General features: G+C 43.7%; 1 protein-coding gene across 1 annotated transcript in view; it reads left to right on the top strand.

The window, feature by feature from the left end:
- Positions 1-20,582, top strand: part of tg (thyroglobulin) — a 45,326-nt gene extending 24,744 nt beyond the window's left edge. The window contains exons 25-49 of the mRNA XM_075466537.1: positions 1,137-1,246; positions 1,744-1,849; positions 2,774-2,974; positions 3,353-3,523; positions 3,595-3,681; positions 3,749-3,814; positions 3,891-4,028; positions 4,738-4,914; positions 6,497-6,611; positions 7,018-7,097; positions 8,324-8,470; positions 8,578-8,643; positions 9,754-9,888; positions 9,966-10,148; positions 10,223-10,427; positions 11,077-11,164; positions 12,981-13,131; positions 13,199-13,392; positions 14,538-14,711; positions 14,795-14,923; positions 15,002-15,189; positions 16,306-16,410; positions 18,122-18,262; positions 18,350-18,531; positions 20,361-20,582. Coding sequence (XP_075322652.1) covers positions 1,137-1,246; positions 1,744-1,849; positions 2,774-2,974; positions 3,353-3,523; positions 3,595-3,681; positions 3,749-3,814; positions 3,891-4,028; positions 4,738-4,914; positions 6,497-6,611; positions 7,018-7,097; positions 8,324-8,470; positions 8,578-8,643; positions 9,754-9,888; positions 9,966-10,148; positions 10,223-10,427; positions 11,077-11,164; positions 12,981-13,131; positions 13,199-13,392; positions 14,538-14,711; positions 14,795-14,923; positions 15,002-15,189; positions 16,306-16,410; positions 18,122-18,262; positions 18,350-18,531; positions 20,361-20,461 — 3,440 coding nt within the window. The 3' untranslated portion in view covers positions 20,462-20,582. The remainder of the gene's footprint in view (positions 1-1,136; positions 1,247-1,743; positions 1,850-2,773; positions 2,975-3,352; positions 3,524-3,594; positions 3,682-3,748; positions 3,815-3,890; positions 4,029-4,737; positions 4,915-6,496; positions 6,612-7,017; positions 7,098-8,323; positions 8,471-8,577; positions 8,644-9,753; positions 9,889-9,965; positions 10,149-10,222; positions 10,428-11,076; positions 11,165-12,980; positions 13,132-13,198; positions 13,393-14,537; positions 14,712-14,794; positions 14,924-15,001; positions 15,190-16,305; positions 16,411-18,121; positions 18,263-18,349; positions 18,532-20,360) is intronic.
- Positions 20,583-23,033: the final 2,451 nt, after the last annotated feature.

The raw sequence follows: 23,033 nt of genomic DNA, 5'->3' as shown, positions 1-23,033 counted from the left end.
CTGCATACTACATACTGCATACTACATACTACATACTGCATACTACATACTGCATACTGCATACTACATACTGCATACTACATACTGCATACTACATACTACATACTGCATACTACATACTACATACTGTATACTACATACTGCATACTGCATACTACATACTGCATACTGCATACTACATACTGCATACTACATACTACATACTGTATACTACATACTGCATACTGCATACTACATACTGCATACTACATACTACATACTGCATACTACATACTGCATACTACATACTACATACTGTATACTACATACTGCATACTGCATACTGCATACCACATACTGCATACTACATACTGCATACTACATACTGCATACTACATACTACATACTGCATACTACATACTGCATACTACATACTGCATACTACATTCTACATACTACATACTTCATACTTCCATACTGCATACTCATCGATCAGACAGTATGCAGAGCGTTTACCCACAATGCATTTCGCTCCTGCCCGAGCCGAAATCAGCCGGCCTGAAGCTGATTTCTCTTAAGCTCTAAACTCTGTAAACTTTAGCAACATTTGAAACATTTTCAGGCGAGAAAGTAGTCGTTTAGATCCCCAACGTGTTGAAAACCTGACAAAATACCGGCTGTTTACAATTTTGTTCCCACGAATTCGGCGCTACTAAAGCTAGCCGCAGTGAGCAACGCACTTCCGGTTATTTTCACAAAATAAAATACCCATTGCCTTTTATCATAGGGAAAGCCATTACCATACAATTGGTGCTTTTGTTTTGAAAACAGGAAGTGAACCTACCCTCGTTGTAGCTAGCTTGAAACTGCCGTTTTGACAGGAAATGACGATCGGCGACGTCACGTTACGTTGCATCTTGGGTATTTTGAGTATGAGTAGTAACCTCATGATGCATACCCAACATTTCAGAGAATCTAGTATGCATCCGGGAACTTCTGCTTACTCAAACTCGCATACTAACTCAAAAAGTTAGTATGAGTAGTAGGAGAAGTATGCGGTTTCGAACTCAGCCAAACTCTGATGACAGATTTTATCTTTACTGCCTTCGTGTTGGATGAATCACATATTTGTGGTGTACCTGCCGTTTGTGTCTCAGCCTGTGCAGCAGAGCCGTCCTGCCACCATGTGGCGCTGTTGGACGGACGGACTCAGTGTGAACTGTACAGCACAAACACACTGAACACACACTGCAACGCCTCCCAGCAGGTAAACACACACACAAAGAAGCGCTTCAGCAGGAAGTGATTTATTTATCATTAATAATTAACTTAATAATTAAAAGGTATGAGTTATAAATAGTTATAAATGAGAATGTAATAAACAACTAAGACACCTGGTCTGCAGGTGTGAGTCACCTGGATGTCCCATCCAGTCCATTTTGTGTTTCTAAATGGACTTTAGTCCTCCTTAACATCTGATTTCAGGAGTTTAGATCCGTTAAAAACTGAGTCAGGAGTATTACACCTGCCCAGATGGATTCAAGGCTCAAACACGGGACCCATTAAAGGCTTTATTTCTTAAGACTTTCATTAATTCTGGTCCAAATGAGTAAATTTACTGTAAAATACTGTCAAAATATAGTAAAAATACTGCGTCTTTATAATTTTGGGTGCTTTATTAACGGGTTGTGCAAAGTATAAATGTTCCATTTAAGATCTAAAAAAAAAATCCTTCTGATAAACTTTCCTTTTGTTTCCACGCAGACCAGCGGCTTTCTGGGTAATCCTCAGGCCGAGCTGTTTGATCAGCTGACCTGCGCTCTGAGAGTGAGGGGCGGGGCTTCGGACTTGCTGGTGCTCAGGAAGAAAGGTGGTTGGCTGCTCTTTGGGGTTCAGTCGTGGGCAGGGATGGGAATTGATAAGATTTTTACGATTCCAATTCCATTTTCGATTCTGCTTAACGATTCGGTTCTTTGTCGGTTCCCTTATCGATTCTCATTTGGAGAAAAAGGACAACAAACCGGTCGATTAGCATCAACTTTGTTTAGTTTAGAAGTAACACGAGTCATGACCTCACAAACCCAACAACGGTGAGGTCCACATTGGTCTATCCTGGCCTGGGTAATTTAACTCTTCCTGCTCTGGTGAAAGGAGAAGCTGGAGGTAGAGGTGAACTGGGGGTAGTACCACCAGCCTCTGGCTCTGAGCCAGTCAGGCTCTGTCTCTCATGATTTCATCTAAATGTAATGCCTGAGAAGGCATTCATTTAGCCTTAACCGTTACTAACAGCAGCTTTTACAATCAGGCAAATGGTGCTAACATGATAGGCAGTGTTTGTTAGTTAGTTAGTTACCTGCAGTGTTAGCCGAGGACATGCTAACGTTGCTAACGTTCCTGGGTTCAGATTCACTAACGTTAATCATTCATTCATAGTTATTGCATGTTGGTAGTATTTCCTCCCTTTGGTGAAATATTCACTTTGCAAGTTGCCCTGCTGTCGTCTTTTTTAGTGTAACCAAACTTTTGAGCGTTTGTACCGCTTGGGCGCCATGTTTACTGCTGGCTGCGCTGGACTCGCCACGCAACGCTGCGTGGTGACGTCATTTGTGCCCACTGGAATCGATAAGGGAATCGTTTGCAAAATCGCCAAACGATTCCAAGGAATTGAAACACTGGGAACCGGTTCTCAACCAGAACCGGTTCTCGATTCCCATCCCTAGTCGTGTGTGTTTGTGTGTTTGTGTGTTTGTGTGTTTGTGCGTTCCTGCGCGTTGACGCGTCTTCTGTGCTTCAGGGGCGGAGTTTTCCTCGCGGACACGGCGGCAGAGTTTGGTGAGGATGAGGCTGAGGAAGGCGGTCTCGGGCGTGTTCAGGACGCAGGTTTTCTCCTCCGGCCGGACCTCGCTGTCCGACGCCCACCGTTTCTGTCAGGACGGCTGCAGCCGCGACGCCTGCTGCGACGGATTCATCCTGAACCAGAACAGCCTGAACGGAGGTGCGTTACCGTGGAGACGGGATGAATGAGCGCTGTTATTAATGTGTGGAAGTTTTTCTGTGCCATCAAGGTTCGAATACGAATTTCTAATGTTGAATTTTTACAGCATCAGAATCAGACTTTGAATTTGAAAAACCAGCAGTGGAAAAAAAAAATCAATTCCTAAAAACAAAAATTCAACTTCAAAAAATTCAGTGGAAACTTTTTTTTTTTAATTTTTGAAAAGTTGAATTTTTTGAAGTTGAAGTTTTTCACCCTGATTTTTACATCATCAGAAGATGAAACTAACGGTTGAAGTGACGGCCTGAATCAACAAATGAAAGAAGTGAAGAAATGTCACGAATGAATCTGTTTCCTCCGTGGCTCCGCCCACCTCAGGGTCCCTGATGTGCGGTTGGCTGAGAGCTCCGTCAGCGCTGATGTGCGAGGACCAGGACTGGGACGTGACCGGACAGGGGTCGGCCAGCCGCGTCTGTGGGGCGGGGCTTAGCTACAGCGAACAGCGGCGGAGCTTCGTGTTAGACTTCGGGGGACAAAAGTTCACCATCGGTAAGGAAAATAAAACGCTGAACAACTGCGGCGCGTAAACACAAACCAACGTGTTTGTTTGTTTTGATCAGCTGATTCTGCGCTGCCAGCTGACAGCAAGAACAAGAAGGACTACCAGGCCTCCATCATCAGCTTCCAGGCCATCTACCTGCACACAGGTACCTGCACAGGTGTGGCTCCTCCCCTTCCTGTAGGCCAGGATCTGACCGTTTGTTTGTGCTTCAGACGCAGATTCAGCGGTCGCTGCTTCTGGTTCCTGTGCTGCAGCAGAGCCCGGCCCCCCTCTGGATGGTCTGTATCTGATCTGTATTAACTAGCATGATGGGGGGGTTAGCTGTTGTTGACGCTGGGCTGTTTCTGTTTGCAGCGTCTCTGCTGCGGAAGTTTGCGTCTTTGTCTGAAGATGATGTCATCGTGGATCCTCAGAGGAAGCTCCCGGCTCTCTCCTTCTGGCTGAACAAGAACAACTACAACTCCCAGCAGGCACTGCTCTGGTGTCTCACACGTATGTCACGTATAGCTCTTCCTCACTTTGGCTGTGTTCGAAACCGCCTACTTCCATACTGCATACTTCCATACTACATACTGCATACTGCATACTGCATACTTCCATACTACATACTGCATACTACATACTGCATACAGCATACTGCATACTGCATACTTCCATACTGCATACTACATACTGCATACTGCATACTGCATACTACATACTGCATACTTCCATACTGCATTCTCATCGATCAGAGTATGAGTATGAGTTGTAACCTCATGATGCATACCCAACATTTCGGAGAATCTAGTATGCATACGGGAACTTAAAAAAAGTTAAAGTTAGTATGAGTAGTAGGGGAAGTATGCGGTTTCGAACACCGCCTCTGTCTTATAAAAGCGTAGTTTGGAAACTCTAAAGTTAGCCAGAAAGCTACTTTGACAAACACGTGAACACAGAAAGTTTCTTCTTCTTCTCCGTCAGGCAGAGTTTAAACCGCCTGTTCGATGTGGAGAGAAACGATACTTCTGTTTAAAAGGTCACTATATCTGTCCCTGATGTTGGTGAAAAATGTGAAGGACCAATCATAGCTTTTTGTTTTCTCTTATTTCAGCATTTATCAGATTTATTAGCAGGAATCATGAGCGTCATGTGATTTAAAAAGGTTCCCCGCTCCACCAGCAGGTGGCAGCACTTTGTAAACGTGACGGCTGTGTTTTAGGTTGTGATGAAGAGCGGCGTTGTTCTGTCGCTGACCTCGGAGAGGCCGACTCGGCAGGTTTCTTCAGCTGCTCGCTGTATCCGGACAGCAGAGTGTGCGGCGCGTACGACAAACCTCTGAGACGTCCATGCCGCCCCCTGCTGGACCGAGCGCCCAACAACACCTACAGCAAGATGGGTACAGCCACTTAATAACTTCATAGTAGGGCTGGACAACGATTAAAATGTTTAATCTAATTAATCACATGATTTCCCTGATTAATCACGATTTATCGCATTTGTACGCAGAATCCAAAAATGAATCCAAATGTAGCGTATAGCTTTTAGCATTTAGTTTTATTTTAAATGTGCTGCCATATGAATGAAAGTGCCATAACATTATACAAAATAAAAGCCTGTGAGCGACAGACTTTTACAAAATAAAAGCCTGTGAGCAACAGACGTTTACAAAATAAAAGCCTGTGAGCAACAGACGTTTACAATAATAAAAGCCTGTGAGCAACAGACTTTTACAAAATAAAAGCCTATGAGCAACAGACTTTTACAAAATAAAAGCCTGTGAGCAACAGACTTTTACAAAATAAAAGCCTATGAACAAAAGACTTTTACAAAATAAAAGCCTGTGAGCAACATACTTTTACAATAATAAAAGCCTGTGAGCAACAGACTTTTACAGAATAAAAGCCTGTGAGCAACATACTTTTACAAAATAAAAGCCTGTGAGCAGCAGACTTTTACAAAATAAAAGCCTGTGAGCAACATACTTTTACAAAATAAAAGCCTGTGAGCAGCAGACTTTTACAAAATAAAAGCCTGTGAGCAACAGACTTTTACAAAATAAAAGCCTGTGAGCAACAGACTTTTAAAATAATAAAAGCCTGTGAGCAACAGACTTTTACAAAATAAAAGCCTGTGAGCAGCAGACTTTTACAAAATAAAAGCCTTTGAGCAGCAGACTTTTACAAAATAAAAGCCTGTGAGCAACAGACTTTTACAAAATAAAAGCCTTTGAGCAGCAGACTTTTACAAAATAAAAGCCTGTGAGCGACAGACTTTTACAATAATAAAAGCCTGTGAGCAACAGACTTTTACAAAATAAAAGCCTATGAACAAAAGACTTTTACAAAATAAAAGCCTGTGAACAACAGACTTTTACAAAATAAAAGCCTATGAACAAAAGACTTTTACAAAATAAAAGCCTGTGAGCAACAGACTTTTACAATAATAAAAGCCTGTGAGCAACAGACTTTTACAAAATAAAAGCCTGTGAGCGACAGACTTTTACAGAATAAAAGCCTATGAACAAAAGACTTTTACAAAATAAAAGCCTGTGAACAACAGACTTTTACAAAATAAAAGCCTATGAACAAAAGACTTTTACAAAATAAAAGCCTGTGAACAACAGACTTTTACAAAATAAAAGCCTATGAACAAAAGACTTTTACAAAATAAAAGCCTGTGAACAACAGACTTTTACAAAATAAAAGCCTATGAACAAAAGACTTTTACAAAATAAAAGCCTGTGAGCAACAGACTTTTACAATAATAAAACCTGCGTTAATGCGCGATAAAATATTTGTTGACATTAAATAATTAACAAGTTAACTCGCCCAGCCCTACTTCATAGTTCAAAATCTACAACATTTCCTGCTTTAAATCCCACAGAAAACGTTTTTAATTGTTCAAACTGATGTTTTTAGCTCTTACGTCCAAACAGGAAACACTTTTTAACTGTTTGTTCTTGATATTTGTGTGTTTAGTGGACCTGACTGGACCTGTGAAGAGTTTCTATGAGAGAGTCTCCTTCCAGAAGATGGTTTCTTACTCTGTACGGAGCCGGGTCACGCTAAAAGAAACCACAACGCTGTCTGAGGGGTAACACGCTCACAATCATGTTTTCATGCACTCGCAAGCCGGTTTCAATTTCAATTCAATTCAATTCATTTTTATTTATATAGCGCCAAATACAACAAATGTCATCTCAAGGCACTTAGATAGTAAGTCCAATTCAAGCCAATTGGAATTCAATTAATTAATAATAATCATAATTCATAATTCATTCATTTTAGTGTTTTTAATTAAAGAATTTTGTGTAAAACACGTTAAAACCCATTTTAGAAACCTTCCTGTGACACAACTCTGTCAGCTTGGTGTTCTTTCATATCAACCACCAGTCAGTCGGTGGATTTTCTTTAGATTAAAGTCCTCATTGAAGACGGATTCATGAGAGAAAATGTTTGAAGGGAGTTTTAGGATGTGATCCAGCTGTTTGTGTGTCCAGATTCATGGAGTGTGAGCGCCGCTGTGATGAGGATCCTTGTTGCCGTGGAATAGGTTTTGTCCGGGACACCAAATCACCAGGTACCCATGTTAGCTAACTTTAGCATTCAAGTTAACATGAAACTTTCCCTTTAAATGTTTCGCTGTTGTTTCCCTCCCATATTTTAAGCTGTTTAAACCATTCAAACATCAAACTTTTGTGCCACCCAGAGATTGATCCTGATACAGTTTTAAATGAACAGTCTGGGTCCGATAACGTAGTGTATTTGCAAAGAGAAGGGGCCCCAGTACTGAGCCTTGGGGAACCTCGTTAGAGAGGTGATGAGGTGTGGACACCCCTACTCAGAGAACACAGATAGTAGAAAAGTGTGATTAACTGTGTCAAACATTAATTGGGGACAATGAATGCTGAATTTAGGTCCTCTAGCGGAGAACAGAAGGAAACTAGCAGAGAACAGAAGGAAGCTAGAGGAGAACAGAAGGAAGCTAGCAGAGAACAGAAGGAAGCTAGCAGAGAACAGAAGGAAGCTAGAGGAGAACAGAAGAAAGCTAGCAGAGAACAGAAGGAAGCTAGCAGAGAACAGAAGGAAGCTAGAGGAGAACAGAAGGAAGCTAGAGGAGAACAGAAGGAAGCTAGAGGAGAACAGAAGGAAGCTAGCGGAGAACAGAAGGAAGCTAGCAGAGAACAGAAGGAAGCTAGAGGAGAACAGAAGGAAGCTAGAGGAGAACAGAAAGAAGCTAGAGGAGAACAGAAGGAAGCTAGCAGAGAACAGAAGGAAGCTAGCAGAGAACAGAAGGAAGCTAGAGGAGAACAGAAGGAAGCTAGAGGAGAACAGAAGGAAGCTAGCGGAGAACAGAAGGAAGCTAGCAGAGAACAGAAGGAAGCTAGAGGAGAACAGAAGGAAGCTAGCAGAGAACAGAAGGAAGCTAGCAGAGAGCAGAAGGAAGCTAGCGGAGAGCAGAAGGACGCTAGCAGAGAACAGAAGGACGCTAGCAGAGAGCAGAAGGAAGCTAGCTGAGAACAGAAGGAAGCTAGCTGAGAACAGAAGGAAGCTAGCGGAGAACAGAAGGAAGCTAGCGGAGAACAGAAGGAAGCTTGCGGAGAACAGAAGGAAGCTTGCTGAGAACAGAAGGAAGCTAGAGGAGAACTGTCCCAGTCGAGCTGTCTCAGTGGCTCCTAAAGAAAACTTTGGATGAAAGGAAAGAAAATCCTCAGATTTAATTTCCTCAGACGGGAACAGAAGTGTTAAAACTGGTCGACAGTTCTTAACGGACTCCATGAAAACACTGATGTGTTGTGCGTGTAGGGGGTTCAGATGTGGTGTGTCTGGCTCTGATCAGTCTCGGGGTTCAGACCTGCAGCGAAGACGACGCTACGACCTGGAGGACTCAGGACTGCCGACCGTCCGAAGTGAAGACGGCGCCGGAGCCCTTCGGCTGGTACCAGAAACCTGGTAGAGAGCGTACACACACGTGCACACACGTGCACACACACGTGCACAGATGGTCAGATACAAGCAGAACGAAGGTGTTTTACCATGTTACCTGTCTATGTTTTCAGTTAATCAGTGGACTTCCTCTCCTGCTCTCTGTCCTCCGTTCAGCCTGCCATCGACCAAAAACAACGGTGAGGCTGAAACACCTTTCAGCTGTTAAAGCTGCGACACAACAACCAGCTGCTACTAACACGCTTTCTGCTTCTGCTACTACAACGTCTAATAAATACCTCCTACTGATAAAAGGTTCTACTAACTCCATGATAAAAAGCTCCTCCATGTAAATTAGCTGCTTCGATGCTTCGTTTAACTCCCACCAACATGTTCTGCTCAGCGGTCGCCATGTTTAACACGGACAGTTTTTACTGTCGCACAACGTGCGCACGTTTGTAGCAGCTTGAAACAACGAGGAGCAAAATCAGAGAAAAAGTGGAAAAATGTCTAAAGTTTGGGAGCATTTCAAAGAAAAGAAAAGAGAAAACACTGAACAGTGTGTCCATTGTAAAAGCCAGTTAGCTTAGCACGATAGCACAACGTCAATGCTACAGCATCTCAGCAGAAAACAGCCAGTTCACATATCGAGTCCACTGAGCGAAACAAACACAAGGGAACATTTCACGTTAGCATTTTAATGGAAATCAGTCGGCTTGTTAGCTGAGAAGGAAGCTAGCGGAGAACAGAAGGAAGCTAGCAGAGAACAGAAGGAAGCTAGCAGTGAACAGAAGGACGCAAGGAGAGAACAGAAGGAAGCTAACGGAGAACAGAAGGAAGCTAGCAGTAAACAGAAGGACGCAAGGAGAGAACAGAAGGAAGCTAGCGGAGAACAGAAGGAAGCTAGGATAGAACAGAATAAAGCTAGCGGAGAACAGAAGGAAGCTAGCGGAGAACGGAAGGAAGCTAGCGGAGAAGAGAAGGAAGCTAGCGGAGAACAGAAGGAAGCTAGCAGAGAACAGAAGGAAGCTAGCGGAGAACAGAAGGAAGCTAGCAGAGAACAGAAGGAAGCTAGCAGAGAACAGAAGGAAGCTAGCAGAGAACAGAAGGAAGCTAGCAGAGAACAGAAGGAAGCTAGCAGAGAAGAGAAGGAAGCTGAGGCTCGGCGGTAGAGACACGTTTTAATAGTTATTGCAAAAGTATATTTTCATCTGATTAATCGATCACTTAAATAATCGTTTGCGGCTGGCTGCAGGTTACCGTAGCGATAGCAGTTAAAACAGTGCAAACTAACTGGAACCTCCTTTCAGTGTCGATGGACGAGTGGCGTCCCGTGTCCGAGTCCTCGGTGCTGATCGACCCGTCTCTTTCTACGTATGATGTCATCCACGTGAGCCGTGACATCGCAACTGACCGGAACAAGACCAGGGACTGGTGTCTCCATGGTAACCACATTTTAAAAATAACAGTCCGTGATAATGGGGTCAGATAGGTGAACCCTGACGCTGCTTCCCATTCGCAGCCTGTCAGGAGGCGGAGTCTTGTGTTGCCATGGCGCTCAGTGAGGCGGAGTCTGCCACCCGGTGCGTCCTCTACCCTGACACCACAGCCTGTGGGTTAAGCTCCGCCCCCGGCTCCCCCAGGCCCACCTCCTCGTGCCGACTGGTCATCAGAGAGCCCGCCCCCCAGGTGTACCTGAGCACAGGTGAGCGAATCAGCCAATCACAGACGAGAACAGCGGCTCGCAGCAATGTCAGTCACTGATGTTTGTTTCTCCAGAGCGGTTGCCGTCGGTTACGACCGTCTCCGTGCCGGGTCACGGGACACTGCAGGGTGTCGCCGTCCAAACCGCGGTGGCGTCGGACAGCAGGACGGTGACTCAGTTCCTCGGAGTCCCGTACGCCGGTCCACCAATAGGATCGCTCCGCTTTGAAGCAGCGCAGCCAGCTAATTGGACGGGAACCTGGGACGCCACCAAACCACGGTCTGTGCCCATTTAAGATCAGGAGTATTCCCAGGGAGCGGTTTGTTTTAGGGCTGGGCGAGTTAACTCGTTATTATCGCGTTAACGCGTTAATTATTTAACGTCGATAAATATTTTATCGCGCATTAACGCAGGTTTTATTTATCTATTTAAAAAAAAAATAATATTTTTAACGGTAAAAAAAAAAAAATGTAATAAAAAAAATAATAATAATTTATTGAAAAAATAATTTTATTTTGTAAAAGTCTGTTGCTTGCAGCCTTTTATTATTGTAAAAGTATATCACTTAAAGGCAAAACACACAACTGATAGCAGCAAGTCATTCAAGGAAACAGACAGTGGAGCGAGGCTTCTACATAAAAACTACAGAAAGATGCTGATGTTAAAAGTGTGTTTGCACAACAAATGTTATGGCACTTTCATTCATATGGCAGCACATTTAAAATAAAGCTAAATGCTAAAAGCTATACACTACTTTTGGATTCATTTTTGGATTCTGCGTACAAATGTGATTAATCGTGATTAAACATTTTAATCGTTGCCCAGCCCTACTTATTTACATCAGTAAACACAGGATTGTTTTGTAGATCCTGTGGGCAGCTTTGTGTCTTTGTTTTTAAACAGAATGATGAATGTGTCCCTGTTTCAGCCCCAGCTGCATCCAGCCCGGTGACCTGGAGTCTGCAGCTTCCAGTGAGGACTGCCTCTACCTGAACATCTTCGCTCCTGCTGCTCTGGTGAGCCCCGACTTCACTTTTATTCCTTCATTTAGACGGACACTGAACTGAAACCTCCAAGTGTGGCACAAAAACCCCGACAGACGTTAGAGGTGCAATCAGTCTGCATACTGCATACTACATACTACATACTACATACTGCATACTACATACTGCATACTGCATACTACATACTACATACTACATACTGCATACTACATACTACATACTGCATACTGCATACTACATACTGCATACTGCATACTACATACTGCATACTGCATACTGCATACTACATACTGCATACTACATACTGCATACTGCATACTACATACTACATACTACATACTGCATACTACATACTGCATACTACATACTGCATACTGCATACTACATACTGCATACTGCATATTACATACTGCATACTGCATACTACATACTGCATATTACATACTGCATACTACATACTAAATACTAAATACTACATACTGCATACTGCATACTACATACTGCATACTACATACTGCATACTATATACTGCATACTGCATACTACATACTGCATACTGCATATTACATACTGCATACTACATACTAAATACTAAATACTACATACTACATACTGCATACTGCATACTACATACTACATACTACATACTGCATACTACATACTGCATACTACATACTGCATACTGCATACTACATACTGCATACTGCATATTACATACTGCATACTACATACTAAATACTAAATACTACATACTGCATACTGCATACTACATACTACATACTGCATATTACATACTGCATACTACATACTGCATACTGCATACTGCATACTACATACTACATACTGCATACTACATACTGCATACTGCATACTGCATACTACATACTACATACTGCATACTACATACTGCATACTGCATACTGCATACTGCATACTACATACTACATACTGCATACTGCATACTACATACTGCATACTACATACTGCATACTACATACTACATACTGCATACTGCATACTACATACTACATACTGCATATTACATACTGCATACTGCATACTGCATACTACATACTGCATACTGCATACTACATACTACATACTGCATACTGCATACTACATACTACATACTGCATACTACATACTACATACTGCATACTGCATACTGCATACTACATACTACATACTACATACTGCATACTGCATACTACATACTCATCGATCAGACAGTATGCAGAGCGTTTACCCACAATGCATTTCGCTCCTGCCCGAGCCGAAATCAGCCGGCCTGAAGCTGATTTCCCTTAAGCTCTAAACTCTGTAAACTTTAGCAACATTTGAAACATTTTCAGGTGAGAAAGTAGTCGTTTAGATCCCCAACGTGTTGAAAATCTGACAAAATACCGGCTATTTACAATTTTGTTCCCAGGAATTCGGCGCTACTAAAGCTAGCCGCAGTGAGCAACGCACTTCCGGTTATTTTCACAAAATAAAATACCCGTTGCCTTTTATCATAGGGAAAGCCATTACCATACAATTGGTGCTTTTGTTTTGAAAACAGGAAGTGAACCTACCCTCGTTGTAGCTAGCTTGAAACTGCCGTTTTGACAGGAAATGACGATCGGCGACGTCACGTTACGTTGCATCTTGGGTAGTTTGAGTATGAGTAGTAACCTCATGATGCATACCCAACATTTCAGAGAATCTAGTATGCATCCGGGAACTTAAAAAAAGTTAAAGTTAGTAGGAGAAATGGGCGGTTTCACAGCCTGAAGCAGAATAAAAGCTATTATGACATCATCACCTTCTGTAAACGTGTGTTTGTCAGAGGGGGCGTGTCCCAGTCCTGGTGTTCTTCTACAACCCTTCAGCCAATCAGAGCCCAGGGCTCCTGGATGGCTCCACCCTGGCGGCGGTGGGTAACATCGTTGTTGTAACGGCGGGCTACCGCAGCGCGGCGCTGGGCTTCCTGACCTCAGGTAGGTGCAGCCCCACGAGCCCAGATCAACGCACACGGACTCTTCTGACGCTCCCCCCTGCCTCCAGGAGCAGCCGGTCTCCATGGTAACTACGGCCTGTCGGACCAGGAGGCGGCGCTGCGATGGGTGAACGCCCACATCTCGCTGGTGGGCGGAGACAGCGGGAGGGTGACGGTGGGGGCGGAGCGTCGTGGTGCTGACATCACCAGCCTTCACCTCCTCTCCTCCTCCGCTCCTCTGTTCCACCGGATGGTGCTGATGGTGGGAAGATGTCATCCTTTCATCCTTTCACCCTTTCATCCTTTCAGCCTTTCATCCTTTCACCCTTTCATCCTCTCATCCTTTCATCCTCTCATCCTTTCACCCTTTCACCCTTTCATCCTTTCATCCTCTCATCCTTTCATCCTTTCATCATTTCATCCTCTCATCCTTTCATCCTGTCATCCTTTCATCCTTTCATCCTCTCATCCTTTCATCCTTTCATCCTTTCACCCTTTTATCCTTTCACCATTTCATCCTTTCATCCTTTCATCCTCTCATCCTTTCACCCTTTCATCCTCTCATCCTTTCATCCTCTCATCCTTTCATCCTGTCATCCTTTCATCCTTTCATCCTCTCATCCTTTCATCCTCTCATCCTTTCATCCTTTCATCATTTCATCCTCTCATCCTTTCATCCTTTCATCCTTTCATCCTCTCATCCTTTCACCCTTTCATCCTCTCATCCTTTCATCCTCTCATCCTTTCATCCTGTCATCCTTTCATCCTTTCATCCTCTCATCCTTTCATCCTGTCATCCTTTCATCCTTTCATCCTCTCATCCTTTCATCCTTTCATCCTTTCACCCTTTTATCCTTTCACCATTTCATCCTTTCATCCTTTCATCCTCTCATCCTTTCACCCTTTCATCCTCTCATCCTTTCATCCTCTCATCCTTTCATCCTGTCATCCTTTCATCCTTTCATCCTCTCATCCTTTCATCCTCTCATCCTTTCATCCTTTCATCATTTCATCCTCTCATCCTTTCATCCTTTCATCCTTTCACCCTTTTATCCTTTCACCATTTCATCCTTTCATCCTTTCATCCTTTCACCCTTTCATCCTCTCATCCTTTCATCCTCTCATCCTTTCATCCTGTCATCCTTTCATCCTTTCATCCTTTCATCCTCCTTTCATCCTTTCATCCTTTCATCCTTTCATCCTTTCATCCTCCTTTCATCCTTTCATCCTTTCATCCTCCTTTCATCCTTTCATCCTCCTCTTCCAGTTGTGTTAAACTGTTTGTGTTTGAGTTGAGCTTCAGTCGGATTTACTTTGATCAATAAGCTGCTGTTACACCTTTTTAAACTTCACACCATATAAAGCTTTTTTTCTCTTCTTCTTCTTCTTCTCCTTTTCCTGCTGCAGGGCGGTTCTGCGTTCTCTCCGACTCTGGTCCAGCCCGCCGCCTCCTCCAGACGCCAGGCGCTCGCTTTGGCCCGAGAGCTGGGCTGCGTGACCTCTGACCTCACCGATGAGGACAAGATGGCCGCCTGCCTGAGAGCCACACCTGCTCAGAAGCTGAACGCCGCTCAGACCAAAGTAGAGTCTAAACTCCGGCTCGGGTTCCAGGCTCCAGGTTCCAGGTTTCTGCTGGTCTGACCCGTTTTTCTCTGTGATTGCAGCTGTTGGCGGTCAGCGGCCCGTTCCAGTCCTGGTCGCCGGCCCGCCCGGCGGCGTCCTTCCACAGAGTCGACCTGCTGCTGGGAACCTCGGAGCACGACGGCCTGATCAGCCGAGCGCGCAGGATAAAGGTCAGAGGTCGCAGCTTAACCTCAGAGTGTTTCTGATGTTCGAGGCGAGGGTGGTCACATGATTCTCCTCGTGTTCAGGACTTCGAGGCGCTGCAGGGTCGCGCCGACGGTAAGACGGCGTTTTACGAGGCTCTCAGCCGCTCGCTGGGCGGGGCCAAAGAAAACGAGCTGCTGAAGGAGGCGGCGGCCTGGTTCTACTCTCTGGATCACAGCCCGTCAGCTGCCGGATACAACCTGTTCTCCAGAGCGCTCAATAACGCCACCAGGTGAGCAACGGGAGATTAATGTATGATTCATCATGATGTCATCGTAAAAATTCAACTCAAAAACTGTCAATTCATTCAGAAATGCTTCATTAGAAAAAATACAGCTCCTCAAGCTGAATTAAAGCTGCAAGCAGCCTTGAGCGGGACCGAGATGTGCGCACGTTGGGGCAGGCGCCCGATGCTGTAGCTCCGCCCACACACACGATACCCTTTACATACATACGAGGTCGTCAGGGTGGACGTGTGTGCCAAGTTTCATGACTTTGCGATGATGATAAGGCTTTCAAATCACAAACGCCGTCACACGATTTTCCCCGCCTGGCCACGCCCACACCGTTCAGAGTTTGAAAAAGTTTCTCCATGATGTTTTCCCCCCCATGTCTTAAGAGTAACCTGGCCAAGTTTGAAGTCTGTAGCATTAAATCTGTGGGACGAGTTCGATCATATGCAAGGCGTGGAATCGGGTAAAAATGGCACGAAAACGCACTTTCCATCCAAAATGGCCGCCTTCCTGTGGACCCCAATGCGGGGACCATTTTTAAGCATCGTAGGGGGCGCTACAGAGCCAATGAGCGACTCCCAAAATTAATAGTCCAGATTTACCGTGTCGTCGACTGGCTGGTCGAGTTTTCGAGCACCTTTTGCAGAGAATAATAAAAACTCCTTCAGTTACAGTTTCACTGCTCGGTCCCTAATAAATATCAAGTTAAGGTAAATAATCATCAATAACTAGAGATTCATCATAACATCGTTACCGTGGCAGCAGTTATGGAAACTGAAACAGTGGCTCTGGGTGGTTGGATCAATGGTGTCGGGGCTGTTTTACACCATCATGGAGGTAGAAAACTGACCCAAAACATTCACAAAGCAGATCTTCAGGCTTTTTCACTCCAGAGTAAAGCTAAAGGACCAACAACAGCACCAACGCAACCAAGAGCAGCCCACACTCAGAATGTTCCACGTTTTTATGAGACTGTTTCTCTAACTGCCAGCTGTGTCTGACGCTCCAAACAGCCGATTTTAAACAACTTTGAGGGCGGTTTTCAGGACAAATGTCTGGTGAGCAGCTCTGGCTCCGGACAGCCGAGGAAAGAAATCCTGTTTGTTTGTTTGCAGGGATCTGTTCGTCATCTGTCCCACGCTGCAGATGGCGACCCACTGGGCTAACAGCAGAGCTAACGTCTTCCTGTACCACCAGCCGGCCTCCAGCGCTCATAACAGGTACTGAGGACGAGTGTTTCCCATAACACATCAGATCTGCTTTCTACCACCGGATAACAGACGTGTTTCATCTGAATTAAAGTACAGGAAGTGTCTGGCCGTTAGCTCGTGCAGCTAACAGGAAGTGTTTGGCCGTTAGCTCACGCAGCTAACAGGAAGTGTTTGGCCGTTAGCTCATACAGCTAACAGGAAGTGTTTGGCCGTTAGCTCACGCAGCTAACAGGAAGTGTTTGGCCGTTAGCTCATACAGCTAACAGGAAGTGTCTGGCCGTTAGCTCACACAGCTAACAGGAAGTGTTTGGCCGTTAGCTCATACAGCTAACAGGAAGTGTTTGGCCGTTAGCTCACACAGCTAACAGGAAGTGTTTGGCCGTTAGCTCATACGGCTAACAGGAAGTGTTTGGCCGTTAGCTCACGCAACTAACAGGAAGTGTTTGACCGTTAGCTCACACAGCTAACAGGAAGTGTCTGGCTGTTAGCTCGTGCAGCTAACAGGAAGTGTCTGGCCGTTAGCTCGTGCAGGTAACAGGAAGTGTCTGGCCGTTAGCTCGTGCAGCTAACAGGAAGTGTCTGGCCGTTAGCTCGTGCAGCTAACAGGAAGTGTCTGGCCGTTAGCTCGTGCAGCTAAAAGGAAGTGTTTGGCCGTTAGCTCATGCAGCTAACAGGAAGTGTTTGTCCGCTAGCTCATACAGCTAACAGGAAGTGTTTGACCGTTAGCTCATGCAGCTAACAGGAAGTGTTTGTCCGTTAGCTCATGCAGCTAACAGGAAGTGTTTGGCCGTTAGCTCATGCAGCTAACAGGAAGTGTTTGGCCGTTAGCTCATACAGCTAACAGGAAGTGTTTGGCCGTTAGCTCATGCAGCTAACAGGAAGTGTTTGGCCGTTAGCTCACGCAGCTAACAGGAAGTGTCTGGCCGTTAGCTCACACAGCTAACAGGAAGTGTTTGGCCGTTAGCTCATACAGCTAACAGGAAGTGTTTGGCCGTTTGCTCATACTGCTAACAGGAAGTGTTTGGCCGTTTGCTCATACTGCTAACAGGAAGTGTTTGGCCGTTAGCTCACGCAGCTAACAGGAAGTGTTTGGCCGTTAGCTCATACAGCTAACAGGAAGTGTTTGGCCGTTAGCTCACGCAGCTAACAGGAAGTGTTTGGCCACTAGCTCACACAGCTAACATGAAGTATCTGACCGTTAGCTCATACAGCAAACAGGAAGTGTTTGGCCGTTAGCTCATGCAGCTAACAGGAAGTGTCCAGCCGTTAGCTCACGCAGCTAACAGGAAGTGTTTGTCCATTAGCTCATGCAGCTAACAGGAAGTGTTTGGCCGTTAGCTCATACGGCTAACAGGAAGTGTTTGGCCGTTAGCTCATACGGCTAACAGGAAGTGTTTGGCCGTTAGCTCACGCAGCTAACAGGAAGTGTTTGGCCGTTAGCTCATACAGCTAACAGGAAGTGTTTGGCCGTTAGCTCATACAGCTAACAGGAAGTGTTTGGCCGTTAGCTCACGCAGCTAACAGGAAGTGTTTCGCCGTTAGCTCACGCAGCTAACAGGAAGTGTTTGGGCATTAGCTCATCCAGCTAACAGGAAGTGTTTATACAGAAGATGAAATCTAGAGAAAATGAATGAAAATATTTAACAACAGGAGAAGTTTAGTGAAAGTCTCTCCCTCTGAATCTGAGGGTGGGACTTTAACTTTCTGCTGTCGTCTGCAGGGCGGATGTGTTTGTTCCTCTGGACCTTCAGTTGGTGTTCGGGACCCCTTTTCACCCAATGAGCTCTCAGCGTTTCACCTCCTCTGACCGGCGCCTCTCTCTGGCCACGATGACCTACGTCTCCAGCTTCGTACGGACCGGGTCAGACGAACTCTGAAACCGCTCTCTGACACTTCTGGACCGGGTCCTGCAGAAGATGATTTTTCTATTTTTCTGATTTTATCCCAGAAACCCAAACCCGTCCCGTGTGTGGGCGGAGTCTGTTCTGCCACGCTGGCAGCCGGTCTCGTCCTCTGAGTCCTCGCCCACCTACCTGGAGCTAAGCCCCGCCCTCCGGCATCAGCAGGGCCTGAGCCGGAGCTCCTGCTCTTTCTGGGATCAGCTGGGACCCAGACTGACCCGACTGACAGGTGACTGAGGCTGTTTGTCAGCACTAGTTAGATGAAATGTCTTAACTAGTCCTAACTAATCCTAACTAGTGACACCAGGAGCTGCAGCTGGTAGCAGCGAAATCCAAACCGGTCAGCTTTTTGACAAACTAGTTGCCCTCTTAACTAGACTGTTAACACTAAGTCTTACTAGTTAAAGACATGGTTGGTAATCCTGTTCAGAAACACATTTTGTAATACTGGGTGAAATGGTCCGTCTATCCTGAGAGAAATCTATACAAGATGCATTTAGAAAAAGGAACGAAAATAATCAGACGTTGATAAATATTTTATCGCACATTAACGCAGGTTTTATTATTATTTATTTTATTTTGTAAAATGATGTTGCTGTCTGCTGCGGAACCGGAAAAGAAAGACCGTTACAGGTGCTACTCGGTCTGAGCTGTGTTCAAAACTGCATACTGCATACTGATCGATCAGACAATATGCAGAGCGTTTACCCACAATGCATTTCGCTCCTGCCCGAGCCGAAATCAGCCGGCCTGAAGCTGATTTCCCTTAAGCTCTAAACTCTGTAAACTTTAGCAACATTTGAAACATTTTCAGGTGAGAAAGTAGTCGTTTAGATCCCCAACGTGTTGAAAACCTGACAAAATACCGGCTGTTTACAATTTTGTTCCCACGAATTCAGCGCTACTAAAGCTAGCCGCAGTGAGCAACGCACTTCCGGTTATTTTCACAAAATAAAATACCCGTTGCCTTTTATCATAGGGAAAGCCATTACCATACAATTGGTGCTTTTGTTTTGAAAACAGGAAGTGAACCTACCCTCGTTGTAGCTAGCTTGAAACTGCCGTTTTGACAGGAAAGGACGATCGGCAACGTCACGTTACGTTGCATCTTGGGTAGTTTGAGTATGAGTAGTAACCTCATGATGCATACCCAACATTTCAGAGAATCTAGTACGCATCCGGGAACTTCTCGCTTACTCAAACTCACATACTAACTCAGAAAGTTAGTAGGAGAAGTATGCAGTTTCGAACACAGCCTATATGTGAAGCTCACGAAGCTAACCAGCGCAACTTCCTGTTTTACTTGTTTCAACATAAAAGCACGTATTTCAAAATAAATTAAAAAAAAACCTGCATTTACAGCCAAGTTGAATTGTCTTCTCAGCGTAGTAGTTCCAGTCTAAAATATCACTTAAAGGCAAAACACACAACTGATAGCAGCAAGTCATTCAAGGAAACAGACAGTGGAGCGAGGCTTCTACATAAAAACTACAGAAAGATGCTGATGTTAAAAGTGTGTTTGCACAACAAATGTTATGGCACTTTCATTCATATGGCAGCACATTTAAAATAAAGCTAAATGCTAAAAGCTATACGCTACTTTTGGATTTTTTAATCGTTTAATTTTTTAATCCCTAGTTACAAGTGAGGATTTAACAGCGTACTAGTTAACTAGTTAAAGTAACTTGAACTTACAGTTAACTAGTGAGGCCCAATAAATCCACTCGTTACATTAAAATGAGACATTTTGACTCGATGAGTCACGGAATGAGATTCAAAATGTTTACTAGTCTAAGATCAAATCTTAACTATTCACACTAGTTGAAGTGTTTTTTACTCGTTAATTAGAGAGTTAATATGTGTTAGTAGCTGTGCTCAAGGAAAAAAATCTTAGTACAGTTTAGGTGTGTCGAGGAGGCTCCAAAAGAGCTATAAATTCAATTCCATTCAACTGAATTTAGTTTTATTTATGAAGATGAAACTGAATTCAGTTTTATTTATAAAGCTTAAACAGCCATAAATTCTGTGACGGATCGACTGCTTGGGATTCTCTTCCAGGTGGGTCGGAGGCGGAGCCTGTCCCGCCCCAGCTGACACCTGAGCTCCTGGTGGCCTCCCCATCCAGCCAATCGCAGACTGAGAAAGATGCCTACAGCTGAACAGATGACATCATCAGGCTCTCAGATGACATCACACTGCTTCATCCCCCATAATTCAGTTTGATTCAAACAGTTTGATCAGTTCTGTCTCCAATCATCAATAAAAAGCATCTGAAACTCACTGCTGCATCTCTGTGTGTTTGTAGAACCAGTTAAAGGGGAAGTTCAGTTTTTTTAAACCTGGAACATCTACTCACCGATAACAGTTTGGTGAAAGTCGACGTGTCCTTTAAAGTGTCCTGATCAGCAGTTCTGCAGCTTCCTGAAGCTCTCTCAGAGTTTCTCTTTGGACATTTTCTGCTTCTTCCCTCATCTTCAGTCCAGTCCTTGTACCTGAGCATCTTCAGAGGAATGTGTTTTTTCTTTGTTAAGCCTCTTAACTCTGAGTTATGAACCATTCAGGCAGGAAAAAGGCTCCTAACTCAAGGGATGAACCAGTGTTGTGTCCAACGTAGCAAAGAAGCCGTTTTAAACTGGATCTTTAGGCACTTTGTTCCCAGCAGCCTGTCACAGAGACACATCATTTGTTCCCATTTCTTTAGCTGCATCTGTGAAAAACAGCAAAATGTACAGATTAGTGAAGTAAAAATCCAAAAATTAGCAACAAATAAATTATTTTTACAAGGAAAAAAGGTTAAATTTGTACATTTGGAAGGAAAAAAGAACAAATGTTTGTGAATTTCTTTGGTAGATTCACAAAAAAAGAACATTTTTACATTATTACAGGAAAAACGAGGATATTGATTGAGATTAAAAAGTGAAAAGAAATTTTCATTACATTACATTACGGTCATTCTGCAGACGCTTTTAACCAAAGCGACTTACAATAAGTGCGTTCAACATCGGTAGGCAAAAGAACTTCCGGTCACAAGAAATCATAAGTGCATTTCCTTCCAAAACCAAACAGCTAAGAGCATAACTAGTGCTAGAGTAAGTGCGATAAGTCAGATACCTCAGCCTCTCACCAACTGCACACCAGTCACAGCGGGGTGGGGATGCAAACCCTGGTTCGGGTAGGGGGTAATGAAAATATAGAGGGTGCCAGTGGTGGAGGAAACAATAAGTGCTTAATTTTCACATTAGGACTGATGGTGACACTTGTTTTTCTCCAGTTCTTCCTCATTTGCTCACGACTCTGAGTTGTGAACACATGAACGAGGCTTTGTGCTGATTCTCTGTGAGATGACATGGAGTTCATTAACTTTTACAAGCTTTTCGTCGGGTGATAGAAAATTAAAGGGAAAAGGACGAGGACCCAGAATGGAGCCCTGAGGAACTTTGAGTTATCGTGTTTGGAAGTTCCCATTTCTTTAGCTGCATCTGTGAAAAACAGCTTCATAGTTTCAACTTTTTTGTACATTTACATTTAAAACTGCTTTCAGTTACCAAAAGAGTCAAATTAATATAAGAAATTCAGTTTAAAAAAAATCCTAATCCCAAAAAAATGAACATTATCACGTCTAAAAGTAGAAAAGTAGGAAAAAAAACAGATAATAATAAGAATTATATGTTATTCAACATCAAGAAAAAGTAAATAAGATTCAATATAAAGCTTAAAAAAGGAATATAAGATATAATCTAATGACTAATTATGGAACAATTAATATAAATGAAATGATTAAACTGTTTTGTGCCACCAGAAATGAATAATCTAGAAGCTCTTTGTGGGTTTTAGACTGGAATTAAGATTTGTTCCCATTTCTTTAGCTGCATGTGTGAAAAACAGCAAAGATAACACAGTGTGACAGACAGAAAACAGGATTTCTGCAGCAACAAAAAAACACAAAAAAAACACAAAATAAAACACAAAATAAAACAGAAAAAAACAGAAAAGAAAACAAAAAAAGAAAACAGGAAAAAACCATAAAATAAAACATAAAAAACATTAAAAAAAAACACAAAATAAAACAGAAAAATACAAAACAAAACACAAAATAAAACGAAAAAACACAAATCAAAACACAAAATAAAACCTGATCAATAACATAACAGACAACTTAGCAAAGAAGCCATTTTAAATTGTATCTTTAGGCACTTTGTTCCTGAACATGTTTCAGTGAATCAGCTGTTTCCTGTTTTTATATAAAATATAAAGAAATTAAACTAAATATTTACTGTCACACAGTTCTGTGCAAGTTTTTGTTCAGGAAAAGTTTTCTGAACAAAACTTTATTCAACATCTCGGTTACAAATTCACCAAAAATAACAAATGAAATCAGATTTTTTCTTCTCTTTTCACTGAGGCAAACAGCAGGAATCTGTCGGCTGCCTGTGACCACAGAGGGGAGCTCTGTTGTTGGGAATCCCGGCGCCCGGTGGCTCCTCCTCCTCCTCCACCTGAGTGCAGGTGTATAAAGGACTCTTTCTCTGGGTGGAAACGGACTCCAGCGGCCGCACACACTGACATCTTTGTCACTCCTGCAGAAAGATGGAGACGCTGCTCAGGCTCTGCGCCGCTCTCACGCTCATCGCCTCAGGTAAGGAAACATCTTTACCTTTCCACACTTTTTCTGAGGGCTCGTTTCACTGGAACCCTGAGAATAAAGAAAAAGACTTTAAAGAATGAAACTTT

The sequence above is a fragment of the Odontesthes bonariensis genome, chromosome 5 (genome assembly GCF_027942865.1).
Source record: "Odontesthes bonariensis isolate fOdoBon6 chromosome 5, fOdoBon6.hap1, whole genome shotgun sequence".
Taxonomy (NCBI): Eukaryota; Metazoa; Chordata; class Actinopteri; order Atheriniformes; family Atherinopsidae; genus Odontesthes; species Odontesthes bonariensis.
The sequence above is the reverse complement of the archived record's forward strand: the minus strand, read 5'-3'. Positions and strand labels throughout refer to the sequence as shown.